The following is a 22,285-nucleotide window of genomic DNA, read 5'->3' as shown; positions in this document are numbered from 1 at the left end:
GGGATAAAATGTGAACTCAAGGAAGAATTGCATAAATCGCCCCTCCCTTCCTCCCCCCACCTCACCCCCACCCCTCCCCAGCCAACACAGTTCAGCTTCCCTTCTAGAGGTAAGAGCAAGGAGTGACAGCTGGTTTCTTTTGCTCCACCCCCTCTCTTTTCCCCCAAACACAGAGCAGAAATTCACCTCTGACAACACTGCTTTCAAGCTCCTGCGGACACGGTGCATACAGGACCCATGGCACGCAGCACTCCTCTGTGGAGATAGTGCAGACAGACGCCTTCCTCTCAGCATGAAGCACCTCACCCCTGCACCCCGGGCCACTCTGGCCCTCAGCCTGGTCTTTGCCTCCTTCCACTTGGTTTGCTTGGCAGGTAGAACTGTGAACTTTATTCTTGGCCACCCTGGGAAGGGGGAGGGAGAGGAGGGAAGAAGGGAGGGAAGGAAGGAGGGAGGATGGAAGGGAGGGAAGGAGGGAGGAGGATTCCTTGGCTAGGGTTGGTCCTGCACAAAGGAAAGAGCAAACAGTTCTTTTTCATCTAAAGGATTAGGCAGAAGGTGGTGGGTTGGGGTGGGGGTGTCTTACGTTTACCTAAGACCATGATCAAATAATCAACTCCTTAGCTAGGACAGGAGCAACCATCTCAATTGGCCTTTGCCACAAAGAGGAAAAAGCAATGTACTGACAGTCTCTCCCAGCAAGGGACCAAACTGTCCTAAAATTTTTTTGGTTGCTGTTTCTCAATGGCTCCTTCTCAGTGCCCCTGGCTATTGTGGTTTGCAATCCCCTCTTTGTACTCCTGATCCTCACCTAAGGTCCTCCCTCCTTCCCTTGATCCTGCACTTCCTCTGCAACTTTCACAAAACCTTAAGGTATGAAAGCTGCCAAAGGCTGCCTACCATTCTCCTACCTTCTCCGGGGGTGGGAGATGTTGAGTTATTGTCTTGTCTTCTCACAGAGGCTGGAGGGGTTGAGTGGCAGCCCCTGTCTTGCTTTCTCAGGCTGGGCTCTGCAACTCACGCAGAGAGACCTCCCTTACACTCTTAAGCTCCTGGCTTTGCCCTCCAGCTTTGATCTTGCTCCACAGCTCCTTGAGATTTTCCCCTCCCAAAGCCAACCCGTCAACGTCCCCCTCAGGGCAGTATCTGTCTCTCTCAGCCTCACCACCTCTTCTTTGAAGGTTCGGAGTGTGAGCTCTAGCCACTCAACCTCAACTTAATTCTGGCTTCCACAACTTACCAGCTGTGTGAACTTTAGCAAATTACATAACCTCTCTATGCCCCAGTTCTCTCTCTTATACCATGGGGATAATTGCAGTGCTTATATATAGGGTTGTCATAAAGATGAAATGAGAGTACTGCAGGTAAAGAACTTTCAATAAATTAGCACATGGTAAACATTCAATGACTGTTAGCATATTTGTTTTATTTTCCAATACCCCTCCCCAAGTAAGACTGTTTTACTCCTTTTATTTACCTTCACAGAGACTTGCTTATGATAGGCTCTCAAAAAACTTGACAAATGTAACTACACTGAATTGTTGGGTCCTCCCAGCACCCTGTACTTTGGAAGTGACCCCACCTAGGACCAGTCCCTGACCAGCTGTGCTTATAAGGGAGGAGGATGAGATTTAAATTGTTAGAAATTAATAACTAAGCTATTCAGTTTGAACCATATAAAATTACTGATATTGAGCAATTTTTTTGACTTATTGAAATGGCAATTTCAAATGGTTTAACCTAATACCAGCATCTGATTAAGTAGGTTTTTTCCACTCACTTGCTCTAGATGTAGACCACTTCCATTCTAGGGCAGAGGGGAGATGAAAGTCAAGGCCAAGGAAGTCATCTGGGTTAAAAGGGAAATTAAATGTTGAATCAGTCTCTCCAAAACAAATAAAGACTGAGTTCTAAGTCATTTAGTTGTAAATAATTTACAGTAACAATCAGATTGCATCAAAGTAATTACTAGACTTTAGGCAGGACATTGGAGTGGCCTGGGTGGGTGGGTGGCATAAAATTAGTGGGCAGCAATTTCATGGCTTTGGCTAAACAAGAAGTTTCCTCCTGACTTGTCCTGCTACGTGACAACAAGCTTCTTTGAAGGACACGCTGACCTGGAGTCAGTGGGGCCTTGAACGTTTCCAAGCCACACGTTTTTTTGTGTTTTTGCTTTTTGTTTTTGGCATCCTCAAGGAAGCAGAACATCAATATAACGTCCAGAAAAAAATCTTTAAAATTGATCTCTTGGTTTTGATCTACCTAGATTAACACTATCTAATAAACATTTTTTTGATGATGCAAGTTGCTGGGTGGGGGCCAGCAGTACAGGCAGTGAAAGAATTCACCCAAGGCGGAACAAATGAGATAGAAGTTTTGCAAGGGAGCAGCAGGCAGGACAGCAAAGGAGATACTGTCTGCCACACGGTGGTGGTGAGGGGCTGTAGTTATAGGGCAGAACGGAGGAGTGTGGGGAATGTATGGAATTTTTCCTCTTTTTTGGTAATCTTAGGAACTGTGCCTGGTTATAATTGGTCAGTTGGGGCCTATGGCTATTTCAAGGTGGGTCACTTGATCAGCCTGTTGGCATTCAGCTCCGTGGTCACTGTGGGCCCTTTTGTCGTCCTCAAGTTTCCAGGGCTCAAGCCCATTGCCTACAAGTGGCCTCTACAGAAATGTTCCAAATCCAGGCTGTGCTTCCAATATGGTAGTATGTTGGAATGTGGTGATCCATTGTGGTAATTGAGCACTTTAAATGTGGCCAATATGACCAGGAAGCTGAATTTTTTATAGCCACAAGTCACTGCCATATTGGACAAAATGGACTTAGATCATCCATCTGCTCATTGTCAGTTTGAGAGGGAACATGGACAATGGCTTCTCTGGCTTGGGATCTTTATGTTCATGTCCATAGCCCCACCTCACCCCCAAAATGATAGAACTTTGAGAATTCCTGCTAGAGCACTTTTTATCTTTGTGCTCCTTACTTATTAAACGAGAGCCAATTCTAAAGGCTGCATATTCTAGCAACCTGTGGACTTGTTTGTACAGGGTTTCATTTTTGTGATAACCATCTGCCTGAGTAATACCAACATAATCATCAGAAGTACAGAATCAAAGTCAGGTCTCAACATTTATTTGCTCAAGTTTTTAAAGGGAATTGAAGAATTATGGAAAGACATTCTAGTTTTTAAGTGATTGTTTTAATATATACTAGAAAAACCACTTACGGATGTAGCTCTTTGTATAGAAAGCAGCTAAAACAGTGTTTGGAAAGCTGTATACAACAGGCCCTTGGCCACTGAAGAGATGAGATTTGGAGGATATGAGGTGTGAAGGAATGAATCAATGAGATATGCAGATAAAGCTTCTCTGAATGATAACGGTGAAAGGAAAAGGGGAGTGTATTCATTTGCTGTCATAACAACATACCACAGACTGGGTGGCTTCCACAAGTGAAATCTATTCTCTGACAGTTCTGAAGACTTCAGGTGTCACCACCAGGTTTGTCTGCTCCTGAGTCCCCTCTCCTTGGTTTGCAGATGACCATCTTCTGTGACCTCACTAGGTCTTTTCTCTGTGCAGGTGCCTCCCTGATGTGTCTTCCTCTTCCCACAAGGACACCAGTCATATTGGATGAGGACCCACCCATACGACTCTGTTTAACCTTGACTGCCTCTTTAAAGGCGCTTTTGTCAAATACAGTCACTCCTGTGGGTTAGGACTTCAATGAACTTCATGGGAGAGGAAACAGTTCAGTCCATAACAGAGAGTTGGCTTTGTTGCATGAAGTCGTAACGTACCTAGAGTGGAACATCTATAATAATCTCATAGTATCACTACTGATTCACAAAACAGATTTCAAACTCTATACCTGGGAATGACTTTTTCTACCACCTGAGACCATCTTCTATCTTTTCTTCCAGAAGCAAGGAACAGCATCAACGCAACCTTGACCACCCACCACCCAGACCCCGGAACCCTGGAGCAGTGTCCCAGTAAGCTTCTCCTGGTAACTGCCCTAACTGCAGAGGTGGCCCTGGACCTGGGAGGGAATCTTAAGCCTCCTTGCTTTCTGTTGTTGTGTCCACTGGCTGAGCGCCTGCCTGGCCTTTCTGTGCACCGGTGTGGTTTGTTCATGGCCTCCAGGACTGCATGCATAGCACACATAAAAAGCTATCTCAGCCTTGGCCTCGATCTAAGCTCATGATATTTAGTATAGGTGGTTTTAGTGACCCATCCACAGGACAGCAGCCAAAGAGGCCTTAGAAACTTAGAAGAGGAAAAAGCCATGAAAATCCGCCTCTATCCTCTGCAGGAGCTTGGTTTTGTACCTTTTGCTTATTTCTGCCCATCCCCTACTTGAATATTCCCAATGGCAAGAAGGCCCGTACTTCATAAAGCACCAACCGCTGTCACACACGTCCAATCACTAGAAAGTTTTGCTTTATGCTATTTCTGGCTCCCTTTATGCTGCCCTCACTGAATGACCCGATGTGTTTACTTACGGGCACTTATGAAGGAGGGTAACGGGCAATAACACAGAGAGGTGAAGCATGTGGCTTTGGACTCCTACAGACTTGGGTTGGAGCTCTTGTTCTGCCATCTTGGGTGAGTCACAGCCTCAGCTCGTTCATGTAGAATGGGAACACTAACTGCATCCATCACTCTGGCAGGAATAAATAAGGGAACGTGTGTGAAGCACGTAGGAATAGCGCATGCACACGCTTTGGAAATGTTAGCTACCGTATTCTTCCTCCTCGCCTGTTCTTGCGGACGTTGGAGAAGAGCTGGGTGGGCTGGTGTGATGCACCCCGTTGTCCTTGCCCTCCCTTCCCCACCAGATGTGGACTTCTGCCCGCAGGCAGCCCGGTGCTGCCACACTGGAGTGGATGAATACGGCTGGATCGCGGCCGCGGTTGGCTGGAGCCTGTGGTTCCTCACCCTCATCCTGCTCTGTGTGGATAAACTGATGAAGCTCACTCCGGAGGAGCCCAAGGATTTGCAAGCATGAGGCTTAGAGCCGCAGCCCCAAGAATGGCCGTGGCCACCACTGGGTGGGTAACAGCGGGAGGGGAGTGTGGTTGCCGATGTGGTTCCTGCCACGTAACGGTCATCTGTCACCTTTGTGCTTCAGTTGCTCTTGAAAGGGGAGGAAGATGGAGAGGGGGATGCAAGGAAGGAAAGCCAGTGCCGCTTCACACCTAAATTCCCAAGGCGGTCGTGCCTTCTGAGCGCCGACAGTCTCCTTTCACAGTCTACGGGGAGTGCTTCCCTTGTAACCACTGCTTCCTTCTGGAAGCACAAGAAACATGCGACCTAGACTCTTGTCCATGCATTCGGAGCTAAACTCAGAGCCTTCTCACCAAAAAGGTCATTGTCTTCCATCCCTCGCTTCAGTCACGGGCGCCGCTGTCGCAGTTCAAAACGGAAGCATCGTCATTGACCCACTCTCTGTCCTCACCCCCATGTGCCTTGCTTCTCCAGCCCTTGTCCCTTCTTCAAGGTACCTGCCAGGGCCATCCCGCCCCACTCTCCCCGCCGGCACCCCGGTTCTGGCCTTCCTACATCGCCCCTACGTGGTCGCAGACCCATCCCGTGTAGTTCTCACCACCGGCAGGAACCTGCCTCCCCACTGGCCACTCCCCGGGGGCAGCTGTGAGCATGACCTTCAGTAACACCTAACACAGAACTTCAGTCTGGCCCTCGGCTCCTGGCGGGAGTCCGACCGCCTTCCCAGGCCTGTCTCCCCGCACATCCAGGGCCAGGGCGCCGCGGGGCTCCGATGGCCCAGTCTTCAGCCCCCCATCTTCCACTTCTCTGCTGCCAGGCCCTCGCCTCCGGGCCTGCCTTCCAACTCCGCCTCCAGATTGGAGGATTGAAACTCCCTTCCCCGACGGCCGTGGGGGACCTGGAGCTGGTGCTTTTTGGGGCGCATCTGCTCCGCCCTGAAGTGCAGCCCTTGCGAAGACACGGTCCGTGCTACTTCCTCTCGCTCCTGGGGACAGAACGCTCTTCGTAACATTTGTCCCATGAATGAATGGATGAACGAATGAGTCCTTGCCCTAGATGAACTTACACTTATCGCTCCGCATACAGCACTTCCATTTCTCTATAAATGGTTGAAAATAGCCAGCCTCTAAAAAAGCCACTTGGTTTGGTTTCTGTTCATCCTGCACGAGGATGCTGCTGGTCATCGTGAACACTTCCAGTGGGGTCAGGAGGAGAGGAGGGTGGGTTCACCAGAAGGAAGAAAGGACAAAACGACTCTCTCTTTGGGAGCCGATTTCTGCCCTTTGGGAGGGAGTACGTATTTATAAATAACAATACAGAAAAGGGAGAGGCTTCTGAAGCAGGAAGAAGCATCTCCTGGAGGCGGCAGGTGATTCAAAGCTGCTTGGCTGTTCTTTTAGAAAATCTCGATGCCGGGGCGAGGGAGTGGGGGGTTGTCGCCTGGGTGGCCCAGTCAGTTGAGCTGACAGCTCAGAGCCTGGAGCCTGCTTCAGATTCTGTCTCCCTCTCTATCTGGCCCTCCCCCACTCATGCTCTGTCTCTCTCAAAATAAACATTAATTTTTTTTTTTTTTTTTAAATCTCAATACGGGCCATCTGCGTGGCTCAATGGGTTAAGTGTCCGACTCTTGATTTCAGCTCAGGTCATGATCTCACAGTGTGTGAGTTCGAGCCCTGCATCAGGCTCTCTGCTGTCAGCACAGAGCCTATTTCGGATCCTCTGTCACCCTCTCTCTGCCCCTCCCCCACTTGTGCTGGCTCTCAAAACTAAGCATTTAAAAAAAGAAAATCTTGGGGCGCCTGGGTGGCGCAGTCGGTTAGGCGTCCGACTTCAGCCAGGTCACGATCTCGCGGTCCGTGAGTTCGAGCCCCGCGTCGGGCTCTGGGCTGGTGGCTCGGAGCCTGGAGCCTGTTTCCGAATCTGTGTCTCCCTCTCTCTCTGCCCCTCCCCTGTTCATGCTCTGTCTCTCTCTGTCCCAAAAATAAATAAAAAACGTTGAAAAAAAATATTAAAAATAAATAAATAAATAAATAAAAAAGAAAAAAAGAAAATCTCAGTACATCTCCCTGACAACGGGCACTGAAACAATTGCCTGGCCTCAGTCTGCTGTTTTCTCAAGAGCCAGGTAGTTTCAGAATCTCAGTTGTTTAATCGATAAAATGGGTGGATTTACTGTTCCTACATGTTAAATAAACAACATGCACAGAAGTGTCGGCACGATGCGACGGTATGAACATACATGAGCATGATCCACTTTTTTAGACAGCGGAGGAAAGGGTTTCCACAATCTGTGATGATTGAATTCTTTAGAGATGGAAAAACCCGGGAAGTCCCACCCTTTGATTTAACATCTGCAAGCATTTTTTTTTTAACGTTTATTTATTTTCGAGACAGAGAGAGACAGAGCATGAACGGGGGAGGGTCCGAGAGAGGGAGACACAGAATCCAAAACAGGCTCCAGGCTCTGAGCTGTCAGCACAGAGCCCAACACGGGGCTCGAACTCATGGACCATGAGATCCTGACCTGAACTGAAGTCGGATGCTTAACCGGCTGAGCCACCCAGGCGCCCCTTAATTTTTTAACATTTATTTATTTTTGAGAGACAGAGACAGATAGAGCATGAGTTGGGGAGGGGCAGAGAGAGAGGGAGATACAGAATCCGAAGCAGGCTCCAGCCCGACACGGGGCTCGAACTCACAAACCAGGAGATCATACGACCCAGGCGGAAATCCAACCCAGTTGGATGGATGCTCAACCAACTGAGCCACCCACGTACTCTCAGAGTGTCAGTTTTCTAAGTGGAAAATGTAGGAAATGGACGTCAGTGTTTACTAACTCAGGGGAAAAGCCTGGAGGGCCGCACGGAAGGAGGTGGGCATAAGGCCCGTCCCTGCAACCAGGGCTCTTACCCCGTCTATACCAGACCCCTACAGTAAGATTTCATTTGCTGCTTTAAAAGGCAGAAAGCCAGACCGGTGCCTGACATCCCCTCCAATCCGGACAACTTGTAAGTTTTTAGACTACGTTCAAGCGAATTCAAGTGAATGTGGCCGCCACTGCCGAATTCAGAGTTAGGTGTGTTGTGAATCAATCGCCCTTCTCTCATCTGTACAAGAGGAAGGACAGACCAAACGCAAATAACCCTTCTTCCCTTTGAGACGAGAAAGACAGTTATATAATTTGATGGTTATGCTTTCCACATGCTTTATCTCAGATCTTCCCTCTCAGCATGGAATCTCTTTATTCTATCAAAGCAAAGATTTGTCAATAAATTAAAAAGGAAAACCTGGAGGGGAAAACCAAGTATCCCCTTCCAGGGATCTAAGAACTCCCTCGTATAAAGCAGCAGGACTTGCGTAGCAGTTTTCATTTAAGGTTTTTGCTTTTAGTAAATGATGTCGCCCTCAGCACTGTCACAGGCTGTGTGATACAGAGCCCACACTGCTCAAGGCATTTTCTGTACCAAAGTGTAAGGCATAGAGATAGAATATTAAACATTAAGGTGTGGTATAATTATCTGACTTTTAAAAATCATCATCTGAAGATCGATTCCATTTTATATGTATGATACCTAAGGACAAATAAATATATAATTTTTTATTAAAAATAAAATGTGATACTATGCATGCAAAACTCATCAACAAGCCTGAGGCTGGCCTGGGCCTCTTTTCCATAAAAATGCATGTAAATTTACCTTTAAACTTAGAGAAACAATAATCTAGAAATGTTTGTTTTTTAATTTTTTTTTTAAGTTTATTTATTTTGAGAGAGAGAGAGAGAGCATGAGCAGGGCAGGGGCAGAGAGAGAGAGAGGGGGGAGAGAGGGAATCCCAAGCAGGCTCTGCACTGTCAGCACAGGGCCTGAGGCAGGGCTAGAACTCACAAAGCTCGAGATCATGACCCGAGCTGAAATCAAGAGTCAGACGTTAAACCGACTGAGCCACCCGGGTGCCCCTAGAAACGTTTTTGATGGAAAGCAGCTTTCTCTGTGGGCACCCTGGCATCTGTTCTAAGGTCATTTATACATAATGTGCTGTGACTGACTACATAGGTCTTCCTTGGCTTGTGGTAGGAGTGCCTTGTAGCCAACCTGTACCTGGCGTCTCCTTCCAGCCTTACCTGGTCTAGCGCATCCTCCAGACTTCCTTCCAGAATAATCATTCTTTCTAATACGTAAGTAAATGATCAAGGCACTCCTCTGCCTGAAATGCCCCTGTGACTCCCACAGCTGACAGAGTAAAATCCATACTTTTAGGATGACCCCTAAGGCCTTCTGTAATTGGATCCCCGGGCGTTTCTCTAGCTTAATGTCTTACAAATCCTTCACGCACACCCAGTTCTGAGTGATTTCAGTTCTTAAACATGCCAGGCCTTTCTATCCTCACCACTTTTGCTCTTGACATTCACAGGGCCCAAAAGACACCCTTCCCAAGAGGTAGATTTCTCACGAACCAAGAGAAGCTTACAGCTCAGGTCACCTCACTGCCTGCTTCTCCCCCGCCCCCAACTACCTAATTTTGTATTTTTAATTCTGTATTTTTTTAAGAGGGTCTTTTATAATTTTTTTTTCAACGTTTTTTTATTTATTTTTGGGACAGAGAGAGGCAGAGCATGAACGGGGGAGGGGCAGAGAGAGAGGGAGACACAGAATCGGAAACAGGCTCCAGGCTCCGAGCCATCAGCCCAGAGCCCGACGCGGGGCTCGAACCCACGGACCGCGAGATCGTGACCTGGCTGAAGTCGGACGCTTAACCGACTGCGCCACCCAGGCGCCCCTAAGAGGGTCTTTTAATTGTATACATGTTAGGCCCCATAAACCTCAACCTTGCTCCTCCCCTTCTCCTTCCCTCTTCTGATAGGACCGCCTTCTCCCCACATATTCAGAGACTTAAACACCAACAGATTCTAACAGCTCAAGGTCACATCCCTAGGATGACCCAACCTCACCAAATGCTTGCCTGAGACAGCTCCAGACTGGAAAGATTTAACTCTTTGTTCTAACCAAAGTCTGACAATAGGCACCTGATCACCCTTTCTTAGAGCATTTACTAAAATGGGCTCACAATTGTGAATTCTGCCTCTGTCCCTTTGAGATGTAGATGTCTATTTCTACACCTACATATCTGTCTATCTATCCATCTATCTATCCGCCACAACCAGGACCTGAAAGCTATCCTTTATAAGGTAATCACCGGGAAGGACAGGGCCTCTGTCTCCCCAGCCTCTGGGAGGACAGAATCCTAACTTGGACGACTGACAGCGGGCAGTCACAGCCGGCCTAATCGGCATTTACACTGACCTGACTCTTGTAATTTCTCACTCCGCCAACTCTACTGAGCCCCGGCTCACCCCACTCCCTACCCCCTCATTCCTCCTAACACACCCAATCACCTCTGTATAATTGAAGTTGAGTTCCCGCTAGACCCTCTTCCCTAGAGTAATAGTATATTACAATTAAAATCTGTCCTTCGCCACTTCAGTGTCTGACTTTTTTTTACCTTTGACAACGGAGCAGGTTGGACTATACTATCTACCTGCTTGTCTTTCTCACTGGTCCCTCTGAAGGCAGGGGTCCATCCACCCAAGGCCTACATGTGCGGCACACGCTTTGGTAAACATCTGATGATTTAGCCAATCACAGGAGACCCAAGAACATGGCCTGTGAAGCCGTTACAGGGGAGGAGGCTCTTGGGAAAACTTGGGAAAGTCCTCAAGATTGGGAAACATTTAAATTATTGTCTCCATAAGTTTATAATAAGACATGCTTAAGCCATTTGTGGAAGTGAGTAACTGGCAGGTCTGCCCAACAAGCTAATTCTGCGATGAGAGACAAATGGACCAGGGGCCAGATCATACAATAAGAACGGAACTTTGGCTCACAATCTGCAGCAACGAGTCTGGGCAACCAACCCATTACCTGTCCAGGAAGTCAACTTGGTCTAGGAAGTACAACTACTACCTGCAGCACCCAGGCCAGGAAGCCAAACCCCTCCACAGCAACTGGCCCAAACAGCCAGGATTTGGTTAGTAACAGATAGCTTCGGTGATTTAATTTCCGCCCCCGTTTCCAACGTAGGACCATCCAGGGAAAGCCAAATGTGCCCCTTTAACCAGGCACACGGGATACCCCACTCCTTAGCCCACCTACAGCTGATCCATGCCAACAGCCTACAATCAGGGCGCATGGAAGATGCAGGGCCTCCCCCCTCTTCACGATAAAGCTTTCCCCCTCCCCTGCCTGCCTCTGTCTGCCAAATGGAAGTGACGGTGGCCGGCCCCGTCGCTAGAGCAAGCTCGGAATGAATAGCTTTGGCTCCTCAAGTGGTCCTCATTTATTTCCATAGTGACTCTTTGTTGAAAACTTTGTCCCATTCCTCGTACCCTCAAGGAGACGTTTTCACCTCACAGATTCCTGTTACTGGGTCAAATGAAGGAAACTACTGGGAAGGAGGGAGTATTATGGGCTGAACTGTATCCCCTGCAGTTTCTTACGTTGAAGCCCCCAGGACCGCAGAATGTGAACTTATTCAGAAATACGGTCGTTGCCGATATAATGGCTTAAGAGGAGGTCACACTAGAATAGGGCGGGCCCCTAATCCAGCGGGTTTTTTATGTAAAAGGAAGACTTGGACACAGATCTGTACACAGGGAGAACAACACGTGCTGAAGGCAGAGATCAGGGTGACGCGTCCACAAGCCAAGGAATCCCAAAGATCCCCAGCAAACTACCAGACACTAGGGGAGAGGTCTAGAACATATTCTCCCCCTCGGAGAGAAAAAGCCAGCACTGTTGACATGTTGATCTCAGACTTTCAGGCTCTGAGCAGTAAGGCAACACATCTCTGTTGGTCTGGGCCACCCAGTTTGTGGTCCTTTGTTATAGCAACCCCAGCAAACTAATGCAGAGCAGGAGTTTTTGAAAAGAGTAGTTTCAACTGGAAACCAAGGGCAGCCTTGTGCTCAAAGGCTTGCAAAGTACAGACCACAGAACTGTAAGCAAGTAGGTAAATAGGCAAGATGCAGTACCCAGGGAACTTCAAGCCATGGGAGTGTGCAGTAATTCACCCTCTACCACAGGACGTCCAGATGGCCTTCCTGCCCCTCCCTGGGCCCCATCATGGCTCTCCTCCCCCACACCACACACTACATGCCCAAGAACAGGTCAAGAGGGTGGAGACTCTCCTTGGGAGATGCTACTTGAGGTGACGGATGCCAGCCACAGGGTCACACACATCCCGTGCACCCCACAAAGTCACCATTCCATCCTGACTTACCTATGTGAGAGCTGGCGGCAGCAGTGGGTGGAGAATGTACCATTTCAGGCTTCTTGTACAAGCTCTGGGGCAGCAGGAAGTCCCCTTCTGGTAAATTCCTCTAATCAGCCTTCACTGTACACACGGCTGTGAACATACTTGCAGAGCTCACGTGCATGCCCGCGCCTTGTCCCAGCCCTTCTCTGGGGGCTCAGAGCTTGCTTCGCTCACCTACCTGTCCCTTGACACTGGTGAGCCAGAGTCCCTTGCCTGACTCTACATGGCAGCATGGAAGGAACATGGAGCACTTGAGAAGCCAACACAGAGCACCCTGGAGTCCAGGGTACACATGAGCAGGAGGGCAATTGAAGGCAGCAAGGCTGCTGCCCATTGGCATCTGGAAAGCCCTTCTAGGGTAGCTCATGTTGTTCATTGCACTTACACAGTTTTTCTTGAGGAATGGGCACCTTTAATTTGCAGAGAGGTGTCCTAGGGGCCACCAAAACCTAAGAGGGGGGGAAAAATGACAGGTAAGGTATAACACTTGGCTTCAATTACAGGCTTGTCTGATACAAATTTCATATTGTTATAAGCAATATATTAAGCATAGAGAATATTTAATTATACTCTGAAGATACTCAGATCAAATATTCTTTTGAAAACTGATTTATAAGCTACCGAGCTGTGACACGGGAGAACCTTAAATGCATATTAGTAAGTGAAAGAAGCCAATCTGAGAGGGCTCCTTGCCATTTGATTCCAACCATATGACATTCTGGAAAAGGCAAAACTATGTCGACAGGGAACAGATCAGTAGTTAGTGGGAGAGAAAAGGATGAATGGGAAGAGTGTATTTTTTGAAAAACCAACTTAGAGAAGACCAGCTAATGGATGGACACCTTCTGCATCACATGCACTGGCATCAAACTTTAATGCCCAATAAGCTCACTAAATCCATTCTTGGAATGGCTGAATAAATTAAAATTATAAATATGCATTTATCCTTAAGAGAACTCTTTTTTTTTTTTTTTTTTTTTTTTTTTTACTTATTTTGGGAAAGTGTATGCCATATTCCCAGTGTGAGACCCAGCCTTCCTCCACGTGAAGTTTTATTCACTCATACCTTGTACTTTCCTCCACTTTTCTGGGTGTCTGTGCAGGATATTGTTGCCATTCTGCCGTCATTGGCCTCTGGAAGGTCCCATGCATTTTTACCCTTTATTCACTTTCATCCCCAATCCTCTCTCAGTTTCCTGCTCCCATTCCATAAGGCAACCACATGAATCCCTATCTATGCTCTTATAAAAAGTGAACGATTATAAGTTCAGGTATTTTGAACCTACCTTACCTAGATCTCATCCTGCCTCTTTGCTCACTCAGTAGTAATGTTTTTAAGATCTATCTACACTATGTCCATATGTCCCAAGACTCTAGCTGCCACACAGAATTCTACTGTGTAAGCCACCACGGTTCATTTCTCCCTTCCCTCAGATATGCACTCCTGATGGGCTCAAGCCCCCCTTCCACACTGCACCACCATGAAAATCCCCACATGCTCTCTTTATGGGCCTGTGAATGTATTTCCTTGGGAAATATTGCCAGATGCAGTAATGCTGGGTCACAGAAGAAACACATTCTTAATTTAAGTAGTATGGGATACATGCTTTTTAAATCCACACGTAGGTATTTCATTCAATTGCCTCAGAAATTGAAATCGACTTTTTACTATTTCTATCTGCCTGTTCACGATAGACATCAATCATGTCCACGCCTTCTCCCAAAATAACATGCACAGCATTCCCACTGTTAGATATTGAATTCGATTTACTGAATTCAATTTTGTTTTGAATCTGAAGACAGAATTGTTATTGATTTGTATCTGATTTAGCATTTTGCTTTCAATGTGAGATTTTTAAAAGTTGGCTGTAAATAAAATTCTAGGCAAGTATGCATTCTGGCTGGTTAAAAATAAAATGTACGGCCCTGTTATCAGATTCTGGGCTCCAGCACGGTCTTCTTGCCCTCAGATGTACCAGGATCATGCCAAGTTTGGGAGAATGTGAAGAAACTGTTTTGTTCAGGAGAGCAATCGGCAGTTGGCTTTTTTGGTACTGAGTGAGACCATCGTGTGTTTTTCTCAGAAATGAATGAAGATGTACACAAGGCGGGTCACTTCTCCAAGTCTGCGGAACAATGAGCAGATTATGAGGTTAAACACCACCCCGGTTTTTGTGTTAAGATGCTGAGAAAACTTCAGACACCATGACCTATGAAGCTTATGTGGAGGATATTTTGGTCCACTGTTTTGTTTTGTCTTAAAGATTTTATTATTTTTTTAATGTCTACTTATTTTTGAGAGAGAGAGAGAGAGAGAGAGAGAGAGAGAGAGAGAGAAAGTGAACAACTGGGGGAGGGGCAGAGAGAGAGAGGGGAACAGAGGATCCAAAGCAGGTTCTGTGCTGACAGCAGAGAGCTTGATGCGGGGCTCAGACTTGCAAACGTGAGATCATGACCTGAGCTGAAGTCAGACACTTAACTGACTGAGTCACTCAGGCACCTCTAAAGATTTTATTTTTAAGTCATCTCTACACCCAACATGGGGCTTGAACAAACTCAACCTCAAGATGGAGTCTCCTGCTCTACTGACTGAGCCAGCCAGGCACCCCAAGGTGCAGTGTTATTCTATAAAATACTACAGTGGAATTTTAAAAAGTTATGTTTAGTACTTTAAACTAATTTTCACAGGCTTGACACATACTATTGCAAGAGTTCAATTCTCCAGGATACAATGAACCTCCCACTGTCTCCCATCATCTCCAATTTGCATTCAGAGATGGCAGCTTTCCAAGCCATCCTGGATAAAGCCATGTGGAAGGCAGCCAGCTCAGCAGGAGCAAACAAACCTCTCACCTCCAGCTTCCCAAGGGTAATTCCCGTTGAAGAACCCTAAGCTGGGGGGTGGGGGGCAGATAGGGAGTAGCAAGGAGCCAGGTGGACAAAATCTGTGGGGTGGAAGGAATTTGCACGTAAGGCAAATCAGATTTCCATGATGGTCTAAGGGTGACAGCATTAATTTTTTTTTTCACCCAGAGATATTTAACTTAGCATTTAATGTGATTTACATAAATTATCTTTATGTGCATCTATGGGTTTCAGTGAAACCCAAGGAGATAATGTTAGTTGGCCAAAGTCACAATGGAGTTCTTCAAACCCTCATCAGCAAGACTGCCTTGGATACTGAGGCGATACACTAAGTCACAAAATCAGAGTTAGAGAAGACCTTAGAGGCCAATGGGTTCCATCTCTCTCCTCCTCCCCTCCCCTCCCATCTTTCCCTTCTCTCTCCTCTTCCCTCCCCCCTTCCCTCTCCTCTCTCTCTCTCTCTCTCTCACACACACACACACACACACACACACACACACTTTCCCACACTTCAAGAAGGATGTGTCCTTGCTCAGTGACCTCCAGTAAATGATGTTCATCACGCCGTGAGAGAGCCCTTTAAAATCCATACGTAATAAAAATGTTCAGAACTTATGACTTATTGCTGATAATTTGCCTGACAGAAAATAATTCAAAGAAAACAAGACTAGAAAACAGTCTGGAAAATAGTTGCTTCTAAATAATTTGCTATGCTAGATCATGTAACATATTGGAAAAAGACTGCTAACAAAGAACAGGGTAAAGGTAAGATAACATTGTGGGATATTAGATAGATGTAAAATGATAACCATGAGAACTATGTGGAAACTTTCTTGTTGGTCAAATTATAAAATATTAAAAATATAAATAAAGGGGCACCTGGGTGGCTCAGTCAGGTAAGCATTTGACTCTTGATTTCAGCTCAGGTCATGATCTTGTGGTTCATGGGATCAAGCCCCATATCCAGCTCCTTGCTGATAAGACAGAGCCTGCTTGGGATTCTCTCTCTTTGACCTTCCCCCATTCACGCTGTCTTTCTCTCTCCCTCAAAAAAAACAAACATTTTTTAAAAGTCTCTATAAAAAAATAAATATAAATATAGTTTTGTTTTCTCAGTGTTGGTTTCCGAGGACAATGGCATGTATTCTCAAGGTGGACACTGGGGATCTAAACTGACCCAGGAGTTCTGAAAAATAATTTAAAATACAAAGGAGTCCCTTTAAATCTACTCAGATCATTCACCTCAGTAATTTTACTTCTAGGAATTTATTCCAAGGAAGTAATCTGAAAATCAGACAACTTATACACAAAAGGTATTTAGCCCATCATTATTTATAATAGCAAAACATCAGAAACAACCAAACATCAACACTAGAGAAATGGACAAATTATGGTAGATCCATAGAAAAAAAACATTATGCAGAAAAAAATATCTAGCCCCTTCCACCATGTGAAGATACAATGAGGATTCTGTAACTCGGCAGATGGAGGGCACTCACCCTACCAAGCTGATACCCTGATCTCCAACATCCACCTCCAGAATTATGTACATCATACTTAGACAATAATGATGAACAAATCAGCAATTCCTTTATTGAAATGTTAAAGGAGGGGCACCTGGGTGGCTCAGTCGGTTGAGCATCTGACTTTGGCTCAGATCATGATCTCACAGTTTGTGGGTTTGAGCCCCATGTCAGGCTCTGTGGTGACAGCTCAGAGCCTGGAGCCTGCTCCGGATTCTGTGTCTCCCTTTCTCTCTGCCCATCCCCCACCCATGTTCTCTCTCTCTCTCTCTCTCTCTCTCTCTTCTCTCTCTCTCTCTCTCTCTCTCTCTCTCTCTCAAAAATACATAAACACTAAAAAAATATTTTTAAAGAAAAAGAAATTTTAAAGGAACCGGGAGTGACAACCACAAAAATTTTAAAAGAACCAAGTGTAACTGAGTTGCCAAAGGGGGAAAAAAATGTTTTTAGTAAAGAAATGAACTCGGATACATGGAAGCTATAAGATAAACAAATAATAAATTATACAAGAATTTGGGGAAAATATGTCTATCTAGACAGAAAATCATGGACAAAAATGAATCTTTAATGACACAAGATAACGTTTATGATAATGCTAAAGAAGGAAAACAGGGGGCACCTGGGTGGCTCAGTTGGTTAAGCATCTGACTTCAGCTCAGGTCATGATCTCATGGTTCATGGGTTGGAGCCCTGCTTTGGGCTCTGTGTCTCCCTTTCTCTCTGGCCGTCCCCTGCTCATGCTCTCTCTCTCTCAAAAATAAATAAACATTAAAACTTTTTCTTAAAAAATAAAGAAGGAAAACAGGATAAAACATTATATATATACATTATGTCCCTGTACTAGGTAAAAGAAAAGGCATAGTAAAGAGCCTGGAAGAAATGTCATCTAAATGTTGAAGACTGTTTGAGTAAATGCATACTAATCTTGAGCAACATGATGAGGAAATGTGTGTACCTTAATGACAAGTGTGTGTATATGTTTGTGAATTACATACACTGTCTTCTAAGTTTTAGTCCAACATGTAAAGAACTCGGAACTCTGTTGTAAGGTCCTTACACTACTTTTAAAGCAGTACAGTGTCATCTGCAAGTGGACTTGTATTAGTCATAAATGTATATTGCTAATTCTAGGGCAACTGCTTAAAATAGTAAAAATTGATATGCTAAGAGAAGAGAGAAATGGCATGATATAAAATGCTCAAAAAACCAGAGGAGGCAGAAAAAGAAGGGAAGACAAGAAAACAAAAACAAGGAACAAGGTCAGTAGATGAAAATAGTAAAAAATAGAGTAATAATCACTTTAAATGTGAATGGTCTAAATACACCAAATAAAAGACAGAGACTATGAGAATGGATTAAAAAAATAAGACCCAGCTATACATTGTCTACAAGAAACCCACTGTAAATATAAAGACATAGATAAAATTAAAGAGATGGAGAAAAATATACCATACTAACACTAGTCAAAAGAAAGCTACAGTAGCTACACTAATTTTATACAGAGCAGACTTCAGAGCAAGAAAACTGATCAGAGATAAAGAGGAGTATTACAGAATGATAAAGGGCCAAATTTTCCAAGAAGACATTAACAATCCGTAATGTGTAAACTCTTAGCAATAGAGCAACAAAATGTGTGAGGCAAATACTGATAGAACCACAAGAAGAAACAGATGAATCCACTATTACAGTTGGAGTCTTCACCACCCCTCTATCGGTAACTGACAGACCCAGCAGGCAGAAAATCGGTAAGGACACAGTTGAACTGAACACCACCATCAATCAACTGGATTTAATTGACATATATAGACTACTCCATCCAACAACAGCAGATGATACATTCTTCTCAAGCCTACATGTAACATTCACCAAAAATAGACTACATTCTGGACCATAAAACACACCTTCACAAATTTAAAATAATAAATACTACTATGTCACTCATTCATTATGTTACCCCAAATAACAGACACTAATAACCTGAATATATCTTACCAGCCACGTAAAATGAACCGGAGTTCATCTTTAAACGAGCACAAGGTTAGACAACTTAATGTGAAATCAAATAATGTTTTTGCTACCTACTAAAAACAATCCCTGAGCTTACAAATTGAAGGAAATGGTAGCATATTCACTTGCAATTTTTTTTTTCAGAATCAAAAATTCACTGACCTGAATCTGTTTTCTGCTCTGTTTTCTCTCCTTTGCACAATGGAATAATATCCCTGCTCTTCCGAAGGCTAATCTCCCCACTATGCTCTGAATCCCAGCATCTCTTTCTTCTCTCTCTTCTGCATTAACAGTAACAACTTCCCCCAATTCCGTGGATCATCCCCATAAGCACACAACACATCTGGTACCTCTCATTTTAAGGTTTCCAGTTAGCAAATAAAAATACACATCTAAATTTGAATGTCAGATAAGCAACAATATTTTCATATGTGTGTCCATGCAATATTTAGGACATACCTAAACTAAAAAAAGTATCCCGTGTTTATCTGAAATTCAACTTAATTGGTTTCCCTGTATTTTATTTGGCAACTTGTATGTCATTTACCCTACATCCCTACCTTTCAGTAACCACCCCATTTCTCTGCATCCCTTCTCAGCAAAATATCTGAAAAGAACTGTCTAAATTCACTTGTCTCTCCATTCCCATCTCCTAGTCTTCCTTCATTCTCCCTCTAACCTAGCTTCTTTCTCCAGGACTCCACACAGACTGCTCCTGTCAAGGTCCTCATGATGCATTCATGTGCCGGTAGTATTTCCATACACACTAGTCCAGTGCAGTGAACGTATTTGCTGTTCCATGACATTCTTAACACTGGAGCTGAGATTGCTTTTATACACAAGTGATATGCCAAGTTCTAACTGCAGAAGGGTATTTATAAGCCATTAAACCTTATTCATAGTTATTTTTCCCAGACATACAAAACAATATTCTCCCCCCAGTGGTGTGGGGGATGGAGTATTTCCCCATTGTACTAACTCTGGGGAAAGCCTGAGCTGGTTTTGGTCAGTCCCTCCTCCATAGCACCATCTCTCCTCCAGGGGTCCATATCCTCACCTTCTACCTTATCAGTTCATGAAAGTCTTAGAAAAGGACTGGGTGAGCTGGAAGGTCTCAGGGCCCAGACATGCCACCCTTCTGCTGGAGGCCACATGATGGATAAGCTCAGTGCCATGGCAAACAGGTCCTCACCAGAGGCCAATGGGAAGGACTTCTAGAGAATGGTTTTTCTGTGTTGACCTATTAATTGTTCAGTTCTTTTGACCAGGCCAAGACTTACTACGAAGTATTAGTTCTGTCTTCCAAGATGCCATAAAGCAAATCAATCTCCCTTCTCAAGACAACTCTTCGGATATTTGAAGACAGCTTTGCTTCCTACAAAGCCTTCCCTGCTCATGCGAAACACCTAGGTTCTTCAACTCTTCCTCAAATGACATGGATTCTAATCTTGCCATTCTGGCTCCTCTTCTCCCAGTCTCTCCATCCAATTCATACACATCCCTTTCCAAATTTGGCACCTATATTCTTCAAGTAACCAGCTGGGGAGGTGGAAATTCTTATATCCCCTCACTGGGTCAATATATTTCTGTTTGAAGCGTCTGAGGCTGGGTTGATCTTTCAAGTATCACCAGCACTCCTAACATGCCCATTAACATCCTCAACTCTTTTCCTATTAAGTCCTGTTAGGCCATATTCCATATATATATATATATATATATATATATATATATATATATATACACACACACACACACACACACACACACACACACACACACACACATTTTAATCCTAGAAGTAGGGCTTTAAACTTAGTAGGAATAAATGATATTTTTATTTATTTTTTGGCCTGTGTTTCTGATTGCCACCCATCACAATATCATCCTTCTAAATTTTGAAGCTTATAAAATTTAGTAGGTCACTCTGAACCCATTGATGTCAAGACCATACAAACTCTAATTTCTGAGGTCCAGGGGCCAGTAACCTCAGAAGGTGAAGCTTTAGTTATCTGGAAAAGGGTTGAGGCACAGAGAAGTGTGTCAGAAACCACAGGTCATGGACCCTGCAGATAGAGCTGAGGCACTATTCCTGCTTCATTCTCCCTGTGGTCAATGGGTATGTAAGTGGCAGGGGGTAGAGACAGATGAAGGGCCAACCAGAGCAGGAAATGCATTGCGCAGAGTTGATGTGTATGCCTAAATTCACCAGTTAAAGAGAAGCCCCACTGTCAAGGAAAAGACATCAAAGCACACACTTTTCACAAGGGTCCCCCAAAAGCCGTTTGTGGGCTGAAGTCTGTAAATTACTAGCATTAAGGCCAAGGGCCAGAAACAATATCGCTTTCTGGACCAGAATAATGCTGTCTGCTACCCACGAAGTCCTCCAAGAGAGCTACAAACACCAGGCACAAAGCCCCTACAAAATTCCACGTATTGTGTCAGGGGACCCGTCGAGCAGTGCCCCCCACTGGTGTGCAGAATTAGGCACTAGCTGGGCCTCTCGAGGTCATGGTGCCATTTTCCTCCAACAGTTAGAAAACTACTGCTTGAAGACCCTCAGACACATCTCCCTGTGCTGCTTTCCAGATTACCCCCAGCACCAATTCTAATCCTTTCGCCCCCCCTCGCCCTCCCCCCACCCCATGCTTTGGAATCCAAATCAACAGCTTATTGTAATAGCAACTAGAAAGCAAATCAGTCCCAGTCACCAAATGAGATGAAATTGGCTGAGATATATTTTTTTTAAAGACCAAAATTTACTAAAATCTTGACTGCAGTATTTCTGATGGTGGAGTTGTTTTTGTTTCCTTCTTTTTTTGCTAATCTGCATCTTGGCCAGAAAAGGTAGAACAAAAAAGGTTAGGGCTAAAGGGCTACATACAGTAATAGGATGTTCTGATTTAAAATTTGGTTATGTCCTCTTTAAAAAAAAACAACTGTATTCCTAATCTGTGAATAAAATTGGTCTCACAAGAAATCCAGAAATAACAGTATCAGAGAAATGAAAAGCAGTCTAAAAACATACGGGCTCTTGGACTTCAAACCCAGGCAGTGAGGACTCCTGTCTCTTACACTTTAGGACACTCTAAGGGGGAATAGCTTCTTCTAGATTCTGCTCAAAGTAGACCATTCTTTTTTTTTTTTTTTTTTTAATTTTTTTTTCAACGTTTATTTATTTTGGGGACAGAGAGAGACAGAGCAAGAACGGGGGAGGGGCAGAAAGAGAGGGAAACACGGAATCGGAAACAGGCTACAGGCTCTGAGCCATCAGCCCAGAGCCTGACGCGGGGCTCGAACTCACGGACTGCGAGATTGTGACCTGGCTGAAGTCGGACACTCAACCAACTGCGCCACCCAGGCGCCCCAAAGTAGACCATTCTTGCTGCTCTTTAAAAGCAACCACAGGGGTACCTGGGTGGGTCAGTCGGTTGAGCGGCCAGCTTCGGCTCAGGTCATGATCTCATGGTCCGTGAGTTCGAGCCCCGCATCGGGCTCTGTGCTGACAGCTCAGAGCCTGGGGCCTGTTTCAGATTCTGTGTCTCCCACTCTCTGACCCTCCCCCATTC

At 45.0% G+C, this 22,285-nt stretch overlaps 2 protein-coding genes across 7 annotated transcripts in view; one reads left to right on the top strand and one right to left on the bottom strand.

The window, feature by feature from the left end:
* ATP6V0A4 (ATPase H+ transporting V0 subunit a4) overlaps positions 1-294 on the bottom strand; it is a 102,315-nt gene extending 102,021 nt beyond the window's left edge. For both annotated transcript variants that reach the window (XM_040471836.1, XM_040471835.1), the window contains exon 1: positions 187-294. The gene's annotated coding sequence lies outside the window, so the exon portion shown is untranslated. The remainder of the gene's footprint in view (positions 1-186) is intronic.
* TMEM213 (transmembrane protein 213) overlaps positions 267-22,285 on the top strand; it is a 24,379-nt gene continuing 2,360 nt past the window's right edge. Inside the window, exons 1-4 of one of the 5 annotated variants that reach the window (XM_040471843.1) lie at positions 267-374; positions 3,927-3,998; positions 4,845-5,057; positions 5,138-6,151. In XM_040471843.1, the coding sequence (XP_040327777.1) occupies positions 293-374; positions 3,927-3,998; positions 4,845-5,014 (324 nt within the window). In that variant the 5' untranslated portion in view covers positions 267-292 and the 3' untranslated portion in view covers positions 5,015-5,057; positions 5,138-6,151. Of the gene's footprint in view, positions 375-3,926; positions 3,999-4,844; positions 6,152-22,285 lie in introns of those variants that run through there. The other 4 variants (XM_040471844.1, XM_040471842.1, XM_040471841.1 and 1 more) reach the window with 4 other exon arrangements.

Source organism: Herpailurus yagouaroundi, unplaced genomic scaffold, assembly GCF_014898765.1.
Source record: "Herpailurus yagouaroundi ecotype Mexico unplaced genomic scaffold, PumYag 100, whole genome shotgun sequence".
Taxonomy (NCBI): domain Eukaryota; kingdom Metazoa; phylum Chordata; class Mammalia; order Carnivora; family Felidae; genus Herpailurus; species Herpailurus yagouaroundi.
The sequence above is the reverse complement of the archived record's forward strand: the minus strand, read 5'-3'. Positions and strand labels throughout refer to the sequence as shown.